Source organism: Pocillopora damicornis, chromosome 8 (assembly GCF_964200805.1).
Source record: "Pocillopora damicornis chromosome 8, jaPocDami1.2, whole genome shotgun sequence".
In the NCBI taxonomy this organism is placed as follows: domain Eukaryota; kingdom Metazoa; phylum Cnidaria; class Anthozoa; order Scleractinia; family Pocilloporidae; genus Pocillopora; species Pocillopora damicornis.
This window is the reverse complement of record NC_142677.1, coordinates 15,269,138-15,288,766: the sequence shown is the minus strand read 5'-3', so window position 1 is coordinate 15,288,766 and position 19,629 is coordinate 15,269,138. Positions and strand designations below refer to the sequence as shown.

Genomic DNA, 19,629 nt, shown 5'->3' with positions numbered 1-19,629 from the left:
GGTTCTTGGGAGATTTAGAAATGGAGGTTTTAGATGAATATAGAAAGGCATTCGATGCTCTAACGACATCTAAGAATTATGTAATAGGTAAAAAGGGACAGGGCATCAGAAAATACAAACAACTAAAAAGATATGCATATAAGATCGGTAACGGACAACACAAGAGTTTGGTAATTAACGTGGCGAGGTTTATGAATGAAATGGTTAATGAAGCTCACAAAGGTAGACAAATTGTATATGAGGACAGAACTGACAAACGTTTGATTGATTTGTTGACAAAGCGGTTCAATCCAAAGAAGAAATATTCAATCAAAGCCGTTCAAATATTCAACAACCTCAACATGTTATCGGAAATGCCAAAACATCGATCTTCAGGCAAATTAAATCTGATCGGTGGAATTTATTACACAACTCCAGAAGATCTGATATGAAACGATTGACTCTTTTGACAGGCGCACGTCGTGCATGTAACAATAACTTTCAACTTAGGTATGAGGTATGGAAGATAACTGATGAATTGTCTGAACTGTCTGTGATATCAAAAGCACATGAAGCATATTAAACGGCATTTAATTTAAGCAATAATATATGAATAAACCATCATCTTTGAATTCAGTTGATAGAGTAAGAAAAACCAAAAGCCATGATTTCACCATCACTTTTACTCTACAATTGACGCTCGACGAAAACAAAAATCATTATCTTGCGGTAGACTCTGTCAACATGAGTTACCGCTGGGACAATGTTTCAGCAAATTAGAAAACAAATACATATAGATACGGTCATAACAATGGAACTACTTGAACAACCGTGACATTACAGAACAGCATCAGAAAACCAAGGCATGTATGTATTTGGGCTCCCAAAGACAATGAAAAGCAATCATTCATGCATGGTAATTTTTGGAGCCTGAGGACTGTCCAACTTAAATAGTTTAAGAAGACTGACTCGACTCTACTAAATTGTAGATAATTTTTGTAGGACCCTTCCTCTTTCAAGATCACCCTGCCCGGAGATATTATGCAGTTTTTCACTAGTGATTGTTTGACCATTGATCAATTTGATGCAATGCCTTGTCAGTGTTCGCGTAAATCGGCTAATCTCTACTCTGTCAAGTAACGCCAGTTCCCAAAATTTCTATCGATAGAGGATAAGATGACCACTTGCGAATTTCAACTTACATAAATACGAACGAACTAGGTGCTCATAAACAAAACATATTTGAATCTCATCAAAAAGGTTTTTCAGTTCTCTGATTCACAGTCAAGGCTAAAGAAAAACGAAAGTCTAGATTTCAAAACAAGGACAAAGATTCCTCCTGATTATGAGCTGCAATCCATCCCTGAATGTTTTTGCCGACTACCGGCTGTTAGTCTGCTGCGATCGATTTTGTAACATTAAAATACTGCAATGAGTAAATTTCATCGCCTACATACCTTTCAGGGCCTTTTAGTTGTCAGAAGTATGAAGTACTGGTGTTCTTATGATGTTAAATTCGGTAATCGTCGCGAGATTTAGTTAAACGTCTCCTTCAAGATCGAAAGAAAAACCAGAAAGGTATGTGACGACTTTTGATCATGACATCATCACTCACGTGACGCTTTGAGGTACAATTGCAAGTGTAACACCATACGTTTTGACACTTGTGCAGATCAACCGGTTTTCGTCTGTAGAATTAGAGAATGAAAAAGCACGAGTATGATGTGTTTGACAGTACTCTCGATTAACCTGCTTTCCTCAAACTTCCAATTCTTAGCCACTCTCGTATAAGAATTTGATATTCTTGACTTCTTTGAGAATGATTCATTTCCTTGTTTTTGGTCAGAAAACAAACATGCTTTGATAAGGTTCGACGCCGAAGTTACGATATCTAACACAATCTTTTTACTTTGCACAATGTCTAAGTGTCCTTAAAAAGATATTTCGAATTGGCTTGTATTGCGGTTTAAAATATCCCTGCTGCCTATATTCGTTAACCCTCTCTTTCCTTTGAAATTCCCAAGAGGCAGCACCCTTCAGGATAGCTTTACTAACAGCACGAATGGAAATGATAAAACGTGGAAGGGAAAATGAAAATGCCTGTTTTAGTGGGCCCTTGATTAACGATGCGAAATTGGTACAAATTCAGTTTATAGGATTTTTCGTTGTAACTTTATTGATTTAACTTTACCTTTACTTAACTTTGAACGATACTTTTAAATACGTACTATATATGGTTTCGTCCATTGACCTACACTCAGTTCACTGAGTACCCTTTAATTATTATTTTTTTGGTCTCATTTTGAAAGTGTAGTTGTCTGCACAAATTGGTTCTAGCATCGATTTTATTATAGACTCAGTGCATCCTCTTCCATTTTGATTTTAAAAGCTAAGGGTATTTTACACGACCTTTTACACTTTTTCCTCTGATACAAATTGTGACAACCCCAGGGGATAGACAAAAACCAGCCAGGGTACATTTTGTGCAAATCTCTCTCGCAATCTTCAGCTAGTTACAAAGGTCAAATATGTGATGAGAAAACTGTGGAACAGGCTGAACAGTATAATAAACATTTTGATTAATTTCGTTCATATTTATAAACAAATTTTTTTTTTCCGGTGAGCGGTCTTTATTTCTTTGCTTACGTCACTAACATGTGCTTTCGATAACCGCCTATGTACTTGGGAACAGTTTTGAAATATGATTGAGTTTCTCGTATGGTTGTAGTGCTTCATCACAAGGACCACTAGAGGAAGTAAATCCAGGCGTTAGCCAAATTACTTAAATTGCTAGAAACATTTTCAACCTATTTCTATATAAAATTAAGTCCGTTAAAAAATCAATATGGAAAACATCACTTCTAGCATTTTTTGCCATAAAACGGTTATAGTCCTAAATGAGGTAATAAAACAATTTTCTTACAACTTTGTGGATTACTGTATGTGACAAGAATTTCCATATCTCCCAGCTACTTTGATACAATTTCTTAAATAGTAGAGCTTGATCAAAGTCTTGACCAGTTGAAGGTTTCTCTATGTCAGTCGAGTTTATAAATCTGAACATTCACTACTGAAACATCAACATTGAAAAATTATTCAAGGTTTATGCAAATCCATAAACAAACAAACATATGACCGTGATAATGACTATTTTGTTGCTCACTTCAACATTGTAACATCTCTCATAAATCTCGAGTGGCGTGCTCGCCAATCAGACAATTTCAAATAAAGAGCTGATAAGATCCATGTACGTGGTCATTAAGATAGAAGAACTTGTGCACCCGATCAACGATTATTGCGCAACTCAAAGGTATTATATCTTTCATAAGTCCAGAGTGACATCATCTCCGATCAAAACAAATGGTGCCCAGTCCTTGACTCTGTACCTCTTGGAATCTCTCATCCACTTTATGGTCTGGTGAAGAGCTTCACTAGCACTCAGTTTATCACATTTCAGGTGTCCGTAGAAACGAATCATGAACTCTTTCGTTGCTCGGTCATCCACGGCCCACAAGGTAACCAGTACTGAGCGAGCTCCCGCTGCCAAAAATGCGCGAGAGATACCCACAACTCCCTCTGATTTCATGATCTGTCCCTTGCCACTGTGACAACAGCTGAGTACAACCAGCTTAGCTCGGGTACCAACTTTTGCTACATCTTCCATGGTAAGCATGAAGTCTTCCTCCCTTAGAGTTCGTCTCGAGGGGCAATTTGAGGCAAGGGCAATTTCTCCTCTTTCTGCATCACCGTGGGCAGCAATGTGGATCAAACTAACATTCCGAATCTGTCGGAGGACCTGTTTCTTTGTGGCTTCATCTCCTACAGTAGCCGACACACCCAACAATTCTGCAATTTCCAGTGCTTCTCTTCTTGCTCCAGGCAATGATGGTAACTTTGTTTGTGGGGGAACAGAAGGATTACCAACAATCAACGCCCCAGTTGCACTGTGATAGTCTTCAGGACTGTCCTGGATCATCCTTAGTGCTGTTAGGGATGGAATCAGGCGGATTCGGAAGGTCTCTGACAGGAATTTGTCGTTGTTATCACATAACGCACAAAATGGCACCATAAATAAATCGCCTTCCGGGATAATGATGATCTCTTGACGATGAAGAAGATCAGCAACAGGGGTGAAAATATTCTTATACCACCGGTGGAAGCCAGAATCCTCCTTTTCTTCCCCTTCTTCCTCTTCTTCTTCCATGAGACGCTGCCCGCGTTTGTCTTTTACTTTCTCAGACGATGGTTTTAATCCATAGTATGCCGACAGTGAGCGATCTTCACATTCAGGCAGAGATTGTCCTCTTTGCAAATTCGTAAGCAAATCGATAGGGTTCTCTGCCATTTTGAATTGCAAAGACTTAAATTGAATTTCTGCATCTTCCAAAACCCACGAATATAGTTCTCTTCCACCAAAAGGCTTGGCAATGAAGAGGATAGTACTTTGGTTCCTGATAGAAAGTTCCCTAACACTATTTGAATAAAATTCGTGTGAATTCTTCCTTTGGATACCATATTTCTTAGACAGTAAGTCGCCAAGAGCTCGTGCGCGTCCTCGCTCTGCGACACACAGTGCCTGACAAAAATTCCCTTGACTTATATGAAGCGAACATAAGCTCTCATAGCTGAGAAAAGTTAGGTTATCCAGTGAAAGTTTATGTTCGTCCTGAAGTAGTTCGCGATTCTTTTCAGCGCAAGCAATGCCCTTAGAAAAGCAGGCTTTCGCCTTCTTTATCTCTCCCTCCTCACTGTAAGAGATTCCTAACAAGTGGAGGGCTTCCTGTTCTCTTCCTTTGTCTCCAATTTTTCTTGTTATCTTAAGGGCTTTCTCTCGAAGTTTCTTTGCTTTCTTCAGATTTCCAAGAGCTTTGTATGTACTTCCAGCATTAATCAAGGTTCCTGCTAAATCATTATCAATTCCCATTTCTTCCATAATGGGAATTGCTAAGTTAAAGTTGTCTAAAGATTCTTTAAATCGACCGCAAGACATGTAGCAGAAACCAAGGCCTGAGTAGCTATTTGCCTCCTGGTTTTTATCCCCAGTTTCCTTTGCGATTTTTAGGGCTCTTTGGAAGTACTTTTCCCCTTGAAAATGGTTTCCTAAACAAACACTTACGTCCCCGAGACCACGGTAGGCGTTTGACTCTATTTTCCTGTCCCCAGCAGTCTGACTACATTTAATGGCTTTCTGAAAACTATGCATTGCTTCCTTCATTTGGCCGATCACATTGTACATGTTCCCCAATAGACTTCTGGCTCGGCCTATTTCGAACATGGTTCCAGTTTCTTCCTAGATTTTCACTGCTTGTAGCTGGTGTTCTATGGCTTCCGCATAGCGACCGAGCCCTGAATAACAAAGGCCATGGCCATGATGAGCTTTTCCTAATTCTCTCTTTCTTGCACATTTTTCCATAATAGCAAGTGACTTTTGGAAATAATTCAGTGCTTCATAGTTCCTGGAGATGACATTGTAGGTAGTGCCAATGTTATTGTAAGAAACACCTACGTCCACCTCATCTCCGTGTTCTACCATCAGCTCTAGTGACTTAAAATGGCATTCTAGCGCCTTGTTATAATCGCCCTTCTCTTGATAGGTCATTCCGAGACGTCGGTATGACTCTCCTTCTGCTTTGCATTTGCCAAATTTTTTTAATATTTCCAATGACTCTTCTAGGCATTTGATTGCTTCTGAGTAATGAGCAAGATCTCTGTGTGTGCCACTAAGAAAAAATAGTACGTCTCCTTCCATTTGTTTGTCGCCAATTTCTCTGCAGATTTTCAGGGCGTAATTATGACACTCGATTGATTTATCCAGCTTACCCAAATTGTGATAAGAATCACCCATTTTTAGATAAACCTCTCCTGCTACTTGTTTATCCTCAGCTTTTTGAACAATTTGAAGTAATTTTCTTAAAAAGAAAATCGACTGAACGTGTTGACCCAGTGAGCGGTGCACGTCACTGACGCCTCTGAATGCTATTACATACCAGTCTTTATCCTTAACTTCTTCGTTGAATTTTAAAAGTTGCCGATAGCTTTCTAATGATTCCTTTAACTCGTTTATACCTACGTATGAACATGCTAGTTTGTAATGTAACACAATTTCTAGTTTGTCTTTACTTCCTCTCAACAATACTTGGGTCTCCCTGTACATAGCAATAGCTTTGTGATATAGATGACTGTTGAACAGAAAGTCTGCAACCGTGTAAGCTATGAGGAATTTCTTCATTTTGGATGTCTCCAAATCTGTGGAAAAAAGTCAAAGAATTAGTAAATTAGCCTTTCACCGCCTCACGATTTCAACATAAGTAAGAGAGTATTACTAGCTATTCCTATAACGTCCATAGCACTCAGCAGTATATCGTCTGAATACCTAAAATGAATCGCGTGAGAACTGGATGTAGAGAACAAAGAGAGTACATAAGTTGTTATCATAAAAACCATGGCAAAACATCACTCGGATTTCAGTTTTTAGCGAGAGATCTTAAAAGCTGAAAATGTAGTCCGGTCAGAAGTTGTTTTTGTGTCTGCCTTACTGAGTGTAGACGATTGAAAAAAAAAAAAAAAAACAATCACAAAAAAGCATCACGGTTCTAAAAAGCAATAAACGACTGGTGACTTTAACTATTGTTTTAAATATTTCTTTCCCCCTTGGAAATGAAAAAATTCTTATTGGCATGAACATTAGGTGTTGGCCTGAACTGCCTAAAAGTAATTTAGTGTGAGGTATGCCAGTAGCTTGTATGCTGAAATGTGTAAAAAAACAAAACAACTCAAAGCAGACTATCTCTTTTCACTGTTGTTGCACCCCCCCCCCCCACTTTCCTATTTTTGTCATTCAATCCGATATGCATATCCAAACGTGAACATTAGGTGTTGGCCTGAACTGTCCGAAGGTAATTAAGTATGAGGTATACTAATAGCTTGTATGCTGAAATGAGTAAAAAAAAAACAACAACAAAAAAATAATACATGCAGATTATCTCTTTTCACTTTTCATTGTTTCTGCACCCCCTCACCCCTCCCTCCCACTTTTCTATTTTCTTGAGGTTTTTCTCTGGAAGAATTATTATAGTTTTTCAAACTCTCCCTTAGCAAACCATTTCACTTGGCCCGACCTCATTTAACATGGGTGTGAAATTTTTATCCATTCCATTTGTTTTGTGCCTCATAACTAATTGATTCATTTATTTATCTATTTATTACAGCTTAATGGGCCATCTAGATGAAAAATGAGAAAAAAATTCCCTATGGATAATCTATAAGAGTCCTTTGCCCTCACAAAACAGCTCATTATGTTAAATAAAATAACAGAATGAAAATATGCTTTATCTAATAATTTGTTAATGAAATAAAAAACGCGCCAAGTGCATTGTTGAGTTATATAAGCACGCGGGAATTATTAAGAACACGAGAGAAGTGCGGGAAGCACGAACCGAGTGTTCTTAAAAGTTCGCGCGCTCGTTCCGATGACGTTACCTGCGTGCATTATATCTCAACAATGCACTCGTGTGAGGTAAGGCGCGTCCTTTATGGAAATATAATGAATTCGTTCTGATCAGTAGGAAATATAGTTTACATAATTGAGGAAGCATCCTCCCATCAATCGAAAATTTCACGAAAAAAGAAAATTCAACTTAAGATGCAAAATTATTGACATACTTGCAAGAAGTGATATATGGCAGGTGACTTAGGGTCTCCAAGAAGAAAAGAGAGATTTTATTTAAGATTATTTTTCTCAAATATTTCTTGTATAAAGATAAATTGTCACTAAGCTTAGGGAGTAACGGTCAGCCTCCAGATGAAAATATCCATTAGGTTAGATTTGAAAATTAATAGCAACCTTGATATTGAATATCAAGACACCAAATGAATCTGTGCATTACACACTAAAACCTCTTTCCAAGGACTCCACCTCTTTCTTAAGAATAGGAGAGAACCTGGTGAAGAGTTGTCGCTTGTTAATAAATGACGATCGTTTTCTTGTTTACCTTTTTCTGTTTCTGGCGAGAAAGCACGAAGAAAGCCAACTTAAGTTTAAAGGGTTCGTCTGTTCATTCCCTTCGTTAAACCAAACAGTTTCTGATTATTTCCCCGAAGAAATTCACAACGCGCCAATAACCAGTTGCGGTTGAATATATCCGAACAATACCCGAACTTGCAGTTAAGTTAAAGGAAAGAAATCTTCTCTCAGGAAAAAAATGAATAATTTGTAAGTTTGTAGCTGTGCAGTACTGTATTCCTGATGGCATAGTGCTAACAGACCTCACCATACGTAATTAAAAACGCACTTCGACCCACTTCGGCCCACTTCCGCATTTTGCCGCAACAGCGATTGGCATAATTTTGAATTTCTGGTGTAATTTTGCAATATCGATAATGGACAGTGATGAATACCAACCTCTGTCACCTCCTGACTTTAACCTTTTGACGTTTAACCATAAAAATTTCTTTTTGGTACCCAAAATGCTTTTGTATTTGATACGTGAGAAGTTTGCAGGTACTTTTCACAGTTGCTATCGCAACAAATTAATCCGCTGACCTCTTGCAACGCTGTTTCAGAAAATGGGAGAGGAACTGGCAGCGAAGAAAGGATGGCGAAGAGGAAAACAAAGAAACGTGAATGGATGTCGAAGAAAGATAACTGAGTAAAGAACAAACAGGATAAAAAAAAGGCTTCCTCTGAGTACAATTTCGTAGAGAAATCGGGATTTAAGTTGGTGTTCGCTTCATGAAGATAGGGTCCAGCTTGTAACTCCAAGAAACTGTTTATCTGAGTAGTCAGTCATAAAAATTCTTGAAACGCGATTGGTTAATTGGCTATCTTGACTGTAAATATGGTGCCTAAATGTTGCAAAAGTTAGAAATTTTCCCAAGAAGACTGCACACGCAGAAATCATGCACAAATGATGCGCGACTTAAGCTCATATTGAACTTGACAGGAGAGTGATATATAAAAATGCGAGCTAGAGAATAAGAGAACAAAATGCAAGTGATTACGTATGGGCTTGTAACCAGAATTAGACAACAAAACCTCAAATTGTGGCTGTAAAACTTTTTAATGGAGACAGACTCAAACCCACCTTTCCACAGCATGTCATGCACATTTATTTCAGAACAATGTTTACTTCTATATATACAAACAAAAGTTATTTATTGCTTAACTGTTTTTACCACTTACAGATGTACATGTAAAATGCAATAGCAAGTAAACTGGTCATTATTCAAACAAAAAAATTCAAATATCTAAATATCTCAAATAGTCTGTTTCATTAAAAATGAAGACTAGATATGGGACACTAAAAGACAACACTTCATAAAACATTGCTTTGCAATCTATCAAAATACAAAAAAAGGCATCCTACTTTAGCTAAACTAACATGCAAAATAAGGTCAGTACAATGAGAACAGGGTACAGAATCTAGTACCTGCCACCACTTTCAAGCAACAGTGGTCTCTCTGTGAACTTTAACAAATTCAGTGACAGTGACCAAAACTTTGTCATCATTGTCACAAAGGTTGCAAAATTTTGCTCTCCATGAATTTTTCTGGAATGGAAATAGGGGTGCCAGAGACTGCTTGTAGGTTCAGGATCATTATTTTTTAATAGCTGTATTTTACCACACAATTTGTTTAAATTGGCTTGTAGAATTGGTGGATCAAGTTATAGTCTTATCCTCTCCTTTATACTGACCTTAAAATGCAACCCTAAAATAACGCAAGTCACAAATACTGGTGCAATTCCTGATTGTCTGACAGAGTGGATGGTACACAAAGATATTTTGACCATAACTTTCTAGAGGGTGATATTTTACTTAGATGATTGTTCCTGTATTTATCATGTACTTATCGATAACATAATAATTGTATTCAGAAATATCAGCCTTGAGTTCATAATGGAAAACACAACTTTAAGATTTTAAGTTGGAAAGCAAAAAAAGCTACTTGAAGCTCTAGGCCGAACAAACTCAAAGGGAAACCTTCACCTATCAGAGCTCACTGTGGTCCTGATCACACTCAACCTTTTTGACCTTCCCCCCTTTGTTACCTCATACTAAATACCAGTACACATACAATTTCACTACAATTCATCATGCTTGATATGTAACAACCCAACTTTGTCAGACAAATAGAGCAACTCACCATCACAAAGAAGATAAAAGATAACTAGAACAAGTTTTAACAATTACAAGTGCATATTTTAAAATGGGCGTTTTCATGCATCAATGACCAGCTTCTGCTTCTCAATGGGAACCTTATGTTCCAAAGCTGGAGCTTCAAACTCCCCATCATATGAAAACTTGTCCTCATAGTCTTTGAGGTTGATTTTCTTGCCTGAGGCTGGTGGTTTGCAGCAGAACACCCACAAACAGCAAGTGAAGGTACCAATGCCAATAATAGCCACCACTGCAAAGACAGCCAAGCGGGCAGCAAATGGCAGCTTGTGGAACTTTGCGCAGAGTCCATGCTTTGACTAAGATAGATATACAGCAAAACAGTGTTTAAGAAACTACTGAATATTCCACAGGTTAAGCCTGGAAGCTAGTAACACACTCTTCAAATTCCAACTACAAAGAAACAGCACAATGAGCATTGTACTCTGCAGAGAGTGCAATACAGCTAATGGCACTCAATGTTGTGAAAATATGTGTGAAGAATATTTTGTTTTGACGTAGCAATCCTACTCTGAAATATTTTATGCTAATAACTTTTTGAAACCCTCACTCACAGATTTTCAAGGCTAACAAAACTGTAAAATAACAATGGCAATAAAACAGTTTCCTCCCTGTCTGAGAGTAGTTTCTTGCAGATAAAATTAACCCCCAGAGAAATGTAAAGGAAACTTTTCACAAAACCACACTGACACCACTTACAAAATACAAGTATAAACTCATATGGATTGATAAATGTAAATCAAGACAACAGCAACAATATCAGTTTTTGTTTCTTTCATGTTTTATCTTAACAGGATTTACTGATTTTGAAGTAGGAAGAGGTTTAAAAAATGGCAACTGTGTTGAGGATCATATTTTATGGTGCATGTATTCTACAAAGTCACCAGCAAAGTTGACAGGATCCTAGCCCTTATGTACATGCATATGCACATGCACTACCCAGTCTGACCAACTGTCTACTTTGCATGCATACAAATCTTAAGTTTTATGTTTTACCGAGTCAGCTTGCAAAGGATGGTTTGGAAGCTGAGCTGGCTTGGGTTTTGGGTTTGACTTGTCACTGTATGGGTGGTCAGGCAAGTGGCCTAAAAGCAAATTAAATTAGTCAGAACTGTCAATTGATTTAAGCAGTAACTAAACAAATTATTAAAAACAGTACAGTTGTATGTAGATATACTGTACATATAAAAGATTTCAATGTAAGTCTACCAGAGCTCATTATGATTTGGTTAGCACAAGCCAACTAATAGCATTGTTGCTCCTCCTGGTCTATTTGAATTATACAAGATGACACTTTCTATGGTTTACCCAAAAATAACATGTGCAGGATGTTGGGAGAAAAGTTTGTAAATCTCAAGCTGGAGGTGAGTAATTCAAAAGCCTTCTGAATGTTCTCCTGATCAAGTGCAGTGATCTGTAAGTAGCCACATGTTCTATATGATGGCATTTGAAGAGAAAACAGAAAGCTTTGTCTGATTCTAACCAGGCTGCAGTAACAAAGGAGCCACTGTGTCAACAGACTCTGTCATTAAGGCTAACATTAAACATGTGAATCACAATGGAAACCATCATCCAAAATAGCGAATAAGAAACACTGTACAGCAAAAGCCACTAGCAGTACTTACCATCAGGGTATCTATGATTGTCTTTATCGCGGGGTATCTTGTGTACATCAGAATCTTTCAGCTCAATTGTTGTGACCACACGCTTGCCAATCAATTCATTGTTGGCAGAATCTAGTTTCAACACAAGCTGTGTCACTTTGATTTGTGTCAATGCTTGCTTGTCTACCTCAACAATTTCCTCCTGCACACGCAGCATTTTGAAAACTCCCTGCTCATTTATCTGTTCTGATTCATTAACCAACACTCTGATCACAATAAGGACCCTTGGCATGTGCTGAAGTACCTCACGGTTCTTGCCAATTTCATCTGCAATAATAGATGACAGTTAAACACAATATACAGCAAACACTGTACTTTTTATCCTTGTATAAATCACCATGTACCTGCTCTTAATAGGGGCAAGGATGGCACAGTACCATGAAGACTTGCTTTTACTACAACTTAACATATCTATCACTAACTTCAACAAACATAAATGTACAGCGTAAAAGTGTTCAATTTTTTAAGTACATGTATGAATATTCTTATGAGCGACATGAAGAAATGAAAAGGGAGCTTGTACAGTTCAAAAAATAGCATCAGCAGTTGCAGTTTCTGCTAAGGCATTTCAGCCTATTTTGTAACAAGTTAAACTGTTAACATTTGAATTACCTTTTAAGGGCTCAATATCACTAGAGGAGTTGTCATAAAAATGCAAGCCACATGAGCACAAAGCTAGCACAAATTTTTATTGCCTTACCAATTTCTGCATAGAAGTGGAAAGTTGTGACTGCCTTATGAATGGCTTTGGCATTGTTCACGTGAACTACACCATCCACAACACTGACTTGGATGTTTACCTGAAAGAGAAAAAAATATCATGCAATTAATTTCCCATCACAACATCTGCAAAGTGTTGTGCAGACAGGCGAAGAAAATACCCACACTTGATACTTGTACATTTTTATGATCATTGACAACAAACAAGTTTACAAATTCAACAGGTAATGTATAGAGGCTCAAAAGAAGATTAACTCTATATGAATATAAATTTCATACACTGTATTGTTACAAAAATATCACACTGTAGTCAAATCTCCCTCACTAATCACTCTAATGCTTCCATCTAGCAACCTGTTTGTAAATAACTGTTTCATTGGTAAGTCAAACACTGTTCCCAAACTCTCTGTTCCATGACTTTGCATTTTGTTTGGTATGCAGATGAATGACAATCTACAAGACCCTGACAAATCCTTGAGTTTCTTGTGTTTCTTGCTATCTATGAAAACTGTCTGACATTTCCATTTATAGTAAACTGTTGTTATCATATAACTCTGACACCTGCAGTACTCAGTACTGAAATAAACACAACATAGATCGGTAGGTTAAGTTTGATTACAAGGAGAAACATTTCTGAAAAACATTTGCTAGTTGTTTTCAAAATTGGTATCAGTCATAGCCAATGTTTTACTGTTATATTTTTCTTTTTCGTCAAGATAATTTTTGTGTCAAAGGATGGATATTATTCTTATTTCGAACCGACCTACATTTAAATGTAACTGATAAGGGGTCTAACGCTGATAACCAACTTTTTACAAAAGGTTTAAAAAGACAAATCTGCTTCCTTTTTTCCTTTCCTGTTGCTACCAAATAATGTACATAATCTACCAAATGGAGACATTACCCCTTAGGGTTTTTAGAATTATTTGAGGTGCTGTCGCTGCATTTAATACCATCTGAGGTAGTCTAATCAAGTCCATCAAGTCCATACACTTGCTTAAACAACAAATGAGTCATAGAGAACTTCAACGTACTCGAACAAAATACTTTTGTCCGGTAGCAAATATATAAATGGTTTAAACCAGGTCAAAGTCCATAAAAAACATCTATATTTCTGCATGCTAGCGTCACTTTCTTAATTAAGCGGCCATATCGAATTTTGACCGAAGTTTAAGCAACAGTCGAATTAGGACCCTAAAAGTTCTTCGATATCTCTCTTTTCCTGGTCATACCATTTCTCTAATAAGCCGTAAAACTGATGTAAAATACCAATAAAAGGGAAGCAAACTCACTCTTAGAATTCTAGCATCTTTAACGCCGCCATTCTGATCACGGTCAACCTTAGTTTGCTCAAAATCGATGCTAACAGTCTCACTGTTAGCTCTATCCGTCTCTGTTACATTAATTTGGGTACTTTGATCCTTAGTTGTCTCCTTGAGGCTCACTTCTGAACCGTATACTACGGAGAGAAGAAGAAAGATAACAACTCCCGACTTCATGATTCGAAACGCCGTACACCGTGTGTTAGTAATATTGTGCTGACTTTACAACATCCCCGGATGTGAGGAAGTAAAGGCGCGCCACCTGCTTAGTAGCCACGCAGCTGTTCTGGAAGTAGCACAGACAAGCAGGCATGAAAGCTGAAGTTCTCGATCACGTATCACCGAATAAAATATTTTTTCCCGCATTTTACAGGAAAGAATAGACCTTTACCATTTTCAAGCATATTTAATTATAAAGGGACCATTTACCATGAACTACACATTTCAAATTTACGACCAATAACTCCTGCAGTTCATTTCTTTATATTCCAAATGTTACAAAGCTTTTCTCTTTCAGCTCAGAGAAGGCGGTTGCTATGACATACTCAACCTAAAAATAGGAATTCACCTTTCTCTTCCCCTACGCACGAGTCGCCTTTGCAAGTCAAAGCTGACCGAGAGTTTGGTGTGTATTTAGCTCTGACGAGGAGCTAAGGTTCGAAACAAACAACCTAAAGCAAAAAAGAAAAACAAAACAACAGCAACAACAAAAAAACAAAACAAAACAACAAATCGAAAAGGAAAAAAAAAACTTGACCAGATCACTTGAAATACGCACAACCCACTCTTGCTACCTGCTCGCCGTTGCTCATCTATGCATGCAAAACTAAAAAAAAGCATTTAAAAAAATACTTATCATTTTACGGACTGTGTGTGGCAATCTATGATAAAATACCATAAAGGTTACAGTTTTTAAAAACTCTATGAGACCACAGTGTTGCATAATATTCTTCATTTTCGAATAAAGTGGTTTAAAAGCATTTCCCATAGGACGCATATCACGAAAAATTAAACAGCCTGAAAGAGACATGGTTTTACCGGAGAGAATAAATGAAGTTAGTAAGTAAACAGGAAACAAATGACTTCGATGACACAAATATTAAGCAGCTTTCTAATTATACACATGACGAACAACGCAACGCTGATTGATTCCAAAATGTCGTTCCCAGTCTTCGTATATAATTCTCGGTCTCTCTGATTAAAATGGCTGCTCGCGTACTACGCAAGTTTTGTTCTCCAACAACTCTTTCACCTTTGAAACATTATTTCAATTTATGTCCAAGAAATACATCTTTATTTGTAACAAGAAATGTCTGTATACGAATGGCTAGTACATCCACGTCAAAGGCGAATGAGAAAAAGGATGTGTAAGTCAAAAGTTCATACCTGTAGATTCTTTATTTTCATATTATGTTCATTGTTCGTCCCTTAAGGAAACCAAACAAATGCAAATCTAAGCCAGTTTTCACCATCATTTCTCAGAGAACGGTCTCTCCGCAGTTGTTTACAACATTAAATAAGGTTTTTAAACTAGTTGCAATCAAAATCTAATTAGTTTACTCACTTGTCTATCGTAAAATATGTTCGTAATATTCGAAGTCAAGGTTCCTCGATGACAAACTTATTTATCTGTACAGCCACAAGAAATAGACATTTGACATATTAAAAATAAGTCCGCACTTCGTACTTGTATCTAGTGCAAAATGGAAATGAACATGTTATTAGATAATAACATGCTTACACTGGTGTACTGCACTTCAAATTTATTCAGAAAATATGCTGGATAGATGTAACTGGGTGCATAGTTGTACCTAAATGCAGTTGTTTTTAAGGAAATTGTTTGATAGTCTATCTAATAATTATGCTATGAGTTTTGAGTTTTTGAAGCAAATTGATCCATGATAGAGTTTGTCAACCAATAAGAAGCAAAACTAAAACCAATTATGACTACCAAACAGGATTTTTTTTAATATTTAAGCAACAGCAAATACAATTTTGGTATTAAACCAGTTTTTTGGAAATTTTGGTGCAAAAAAAACAAACATATTTCAGCACAAGGATTTCTATAAAATATTTAATTCTCATGCAAAACAAAGATAGATTCAATTTGGGTACAATTTGTGAGGAATTCATGATCATATTGGGGCATTACCATATTCGGCATACAAAATGAAATGGAGAGTAAATGAACACAAGGAATTTTAAAATTAAATCAAAAGGAATATACAAATTATGCCATGTGTTAGTTCCTGAGGGGTGGATCGTCCTGCAGAAAGTAAGTAAAATCTTGAAGTCTATTAAAACACTGGCCATGTAGTACTGATCGTGTGTGGATTAAAAGAAAAGTAACAATGAACAAAGTCTTAAAGTCGATTATGAAGGTGAAATGGGAGCAGGTATGATCAAAAGCCCTTTTTGAATCAGTAACTTTGTGAACACTAGTTTGCTAATAAATAACCTTGCTGTGCTTCCTCAGTCCCTCCCTAAGACACGGCAGTCTACAAGATGCATGGTAATTTGGTATTATCATCGATATTGATAAGGTAAATTGGCCACCATAAAGAGTTTTAAAGCTGAGGTTTTGAGCATTAGCCTTTAATCAGAGGAAATGGAGGAATTGTGGGTTGTGTGTGTGTTTATATGTGGAAAATGGAGCTATGTTCCAATGGTGAGAACATGGTACCAAAAAACCAGGGAAAATTAGTTGATTGAAAAGCATTTGTTAATACCATGGGGATTAAGAGTGCCGATTTGAATGGTAAATTTTTGTTCTAGATTTTTGTGTCTTTCTGAACTGCCTTGAAGCAGGGAAAGGTTGCAAACTGCCATATGCTGTTTGGAATGGGTGATTGCAGTGTCTAGCAACTAGTTTCGATGTGTCCTTTATTTCTTTCTACGTCATGAAGGTGTTCTCAGAATCAGTGACACCTAGTTGTCTTCTTGTTTCACCAGTGTTAACTTTTTGCATGGTTCTCTATGACAATAACCTTAATTCTTGTCAGTTTGTCTTCTTCGAATTCAATTGGTCTGGAATATCCCTCTGTTTGCTCAAGGAGTTTCACTTACTAAATAAGGATTTCTGATTCAACACAACAGATCTTGGGACAAACACATGTTGTTACACCACATCACTGGTTACGCATTCTTGTCATATTTGTGTTGTGCAATGAATGCTTACTTACTGTACCCTGTCATGTACTGTAAATTTCACAGAAACCATTACGGCATTGTGTCATTATGTTATTTGTTGTCCTATTTAAAGCACTTGAACAATCTCTTACCACTCCTGCAAAGTGTCTAGTTGCTATGCACTTAAGACACAAAAATCTTCTTGCCTGTGGTGCTGGTATGCTCAAGTCTGAAATGAAGCAAATTAAAGCAAAATAAACTTTTGTAGTAAAAACTACTTATCCACAAGTAAAAACCTTGTCTGATTTTACATTAGTCTCAGTTTGTGAAGAGAGATTAATCCATGCAAAGAGTGATTGTTTTGATGCATCATGACAAGTAAATGAAAATTGTTCAAGCTTTTTCCAGGGTATGATGTTTTTATCCCGCACATACTGAGGTTTTTTCTTACTGACCGACATATTTCATAGATCTCCACTTTGAAGTACTATTGTTTGTGTCTCTGACTGAATGAACAATGTATCTTCACAGTCCTTTGTTTAATATGTGTGAAATAAGTTAAATGATGATATGAAATTAGAATTATTAAATATAACAATATGATGAAAGTAGTATGATAATATAATATACTTACCTAAGCCCTCTGGGTTGAAAAAGAAAACAGCTGCTAATTGTAATGGGTAACATGGATCCTTTTGTGTAGTATCAGCCTCACTTCTTGAGGATTCATCTCAAGAGTTGTGTTCATCATGATTTACTTGTACTTATTGGTTTCTTACATCAACCAGAAGTTCTCAGTTTCATCATGCAGTGCATTATGCCCTGTTGGTATGCTGTATGTAAAACAAACAAAAAAAGTAGTTAATATGGAAAATTTGGCCATTCAATCTTTTTTTAAGAACTCCTTGAGGAAAAGAAAAAAGGTTTTGAGTCCCTGAAAGGTTAAAAAAAACAAGATAAAATTACTTTAGCCCTTTAACCCCTTAGAGTGACTAGCATCTCATTTCTCCTTATAATATCACCCTTGAATTAAATATTCACATAGAAATAGGGGAAATGATCACCAACTAAAGCAGCTCTTATTAAACAGTCTCCTTGTCAGCACCTTAGGAAATGTAGAGGAAACAGTAAGGAGAATATGTATACTGATGTCTGATGTTAGGGTGGAGAGGGTTTAGGGAGCTAGTTTTACTTAAAATTATCAGAGGTTTTGAGACACCCAAGCTCCAAAATGTGGATTTAACAGTACACTGTTTCTTGAACTTTGGTAATTCTGACCATTTTTTACCTCTTTTTCAGGGTGACAGTAAGTTTTATTGATAGAGATGGAGACAAAATGACTGTTAGTGCAAAAATAGGAGATAGTTTATTGGATGTGGCAAAAGACAATGATGTTGATTTAGAAGGTAAGTATACAAAATTCTGTCATTTGATAAACTTTAAAGAAATGCCTTCTCTGTATGTTTCTGTAATTTAAAAGCCTTCTCTTCCATTCCTTTTAATTGTATTTAATACAAGTAAATGTGCCATGAGGTTCAAATGAGGCTGAATTGGTTTCCTTTAAACTATACTTTCTGACAAGCACTGTCCCTCTCCTGTTAAATTATCACTTCTTGGTTGAAAAGGATTCATCACTTTTCCACTTGTCACTGAACCCTTTACACCTTGCCATCAGGGCCTTGTTGTTCAAATGGCGGACAAAAGTATCCAACAGATAAACTGCTATCCGGTGGATAGGAGTTAACAAAAGTGCTGTGCTATACACTGGATAGAGATGTAATTATCCAGTGGATAGCATTATTTTAATCCTTCAAACAACCGAGTCCAGTTTGAATATTCTCCATACTGTATTAATTACATTTCCTATGGTGTGGACAAAGAAAGTTTGTTTAACAATCAAGAGCTTTTGTAGTTGTTGATCATTGATTTTTCCTCTATTCCTGTGACCTTAATGTGTGGTGTGATTCGGGGGTGATATTCAGTGTAGGGAGTAAATTAGATGCTAATCTTTATTAGGGTTTTAAAGGGTATAGATCTTGCTGATTACTGAGTGTTTATTGATCAACCTAACATTGGTCAGAAGTCCTGGTGGAGGGCATTTTATTGGGCCATTTCTCTATAAGGTGCCAGCTGCTTAAACTAGACAAAGCAGTAAACTACCACTCTTGATCTGAAATAAATTTTTTTATATTATTTTAAATTTGATTTTTTTGAATGGCTGGCCACTAAAAATATATCAATCTGGAGAACACTTGATGACCATGCAGTGATTTCATTACAGGTGCTTGTGAAGGGACCCTGTCATGTTCTACTTGTCATTTGATATTTGAACCTGAAGAAATGAAGACATTGAACTTGGATGACCCATCAGATGAGGAACTTGACATGCTGGACTTAGCATATGGACTGGAAGACACGTAAGTTCACTGTTTCCCAGCCATATTTTGACTTATGAATAAATGAGTAAGTTTCTAAAGAAATTACAATGCTGTATCAGTGGGGAAGTGTAACAAGGTAATATGGTATCATCAACTAAGTTGAGAACCTGAATTGGCCACCATCAAGAGTTCCTGAGGTGACATTTCAAGCATTAACTCTTTATCAGAGCAAATGACAAAGGGGTTATGCTTGAAATGTTAG

General features: G+C 36.9%; 3 protein-coding genes and 1 long non-coding RNA gene across 5 annotated transcripts in view; 1 reads left to right on the top strand and 3 right to left on the bottom strand.

The window, feature by feature from the left end:
• Positions 1-2,142: 2,142 nt before the first annotated feature.
• Positions 2,143-5,254, bottom strand: LOC149041596 (tetratricopeptide repeat protein 28-like). Its single transcript, XM_089214870.1, has one exon. It carries the CDS (start codon positions 5,252-5,254, stop codon positions 3,302-3,304), a length of 1,953 nt encoding a protein of 650 aa, XP_089070996.1. The 3' UTR covers positions 2,143-3,301.
• Positions 5,255-9,063: 3,809 nt separating this feature from the next.
• Positions 9,064-14,101, bottom strand: LOC113675763 (uncharacterized). Its single transcript, XM_027192372.2, has 5 exons — positions 13,831-14,101; positions 12,519-12,618; positions 11,780-12,085; positions 11,151-11,239; positions 9,064-10,453 (listed from the first exon to the last, which is right to left on the bottom strand). The coding sequence occupies exons 1-5, from the start codon at positions 14,035-14,037 to the stop codon at positions 10,196-10,198; spliced, it is 960 nt and encodes a 319-aa protein (XP_027048173.2). The 5' UTR covers positions 14,038-14,101; the 3' UTR covers positions 9,064-10,195.
• Positions 14,102-15,018: 917 nt separating this feature from the next.
• Positions 15,019-19,629, top strand: part of LOC113675774 (uncharacterized) — a 5,560-nt gene continuing 949 nt past the window's right edge. The window contains exons 1-3 of one of the 2 annotated variants that reach the window (XM_027192382.2): positions 15,019-15,227; positions 18,289-18,395; positions 19,271-19,406. In XM_027192382.2, the coding sequence (XP_027048183.2) occupies positions 15,064-15,227; positions 18,289-18,395; positions 19,271-19,406 (407 nt within the window). In that variant the 5' untranslated portion in view covers positions 15,019-15,063. Of the gene's footprint in view, positions 15,228-15,879; positions 16,404-18,288; positions 18,396-19,270; positions 19,407-19,629 lie in introns of those variants that run through there. The other variant, XM_089214872.1, reaches the window with a different exon arrangement.
• Positions 17,110-19,629, bottom strand: part of LOC149041594 (uncharacterized) — a 10,364-nt gene continuing 7,844 nt past the window's right edge. The window contains exons 2-3 of the long non-coding RNA XR_016189283.1: positions 17,624-17,822; positions 17,110-17,218 (exon numbers count right to left, since the gene is read on the bottom strand). This is a non-coding gene — a long non-coding RNA (uncharacterized LOC149041594). The remainder of the gene's footprint in view (positions 17,219-17,623; positions 17,823-19,629) is intronic.

Coding starts and splice junctions, on each gene's coding strand:
- LOC113675763 (XM_027192372.2), bottom strand. CDS start 14,037: ATGAAGTCGGGAGTTGTTATCTTTCTTCTTCTCTCCGTAGTATACGGT. Junction 11,240..11,779: donor CAATCATAGATACCCTGATG/GTAAGTACTGCT, acceptor ATTTGCTTTTAG/GCCACTTGCCTGACCACCCA. Junction 10,454..11,150: donor ATCCTTTGCAAGCTGACTCG/GTAAAACATAAA, acceptor TATCTATCTTAG/TCAAAGCATGGACTCTGCGC.
- LOC149041596 (XM_089214870.1), bottom strand. CDS start 5,254: ATGTTCGAAATAGGCCGAGCCAGAAGTCTATTGGGGAACATGTACAAT.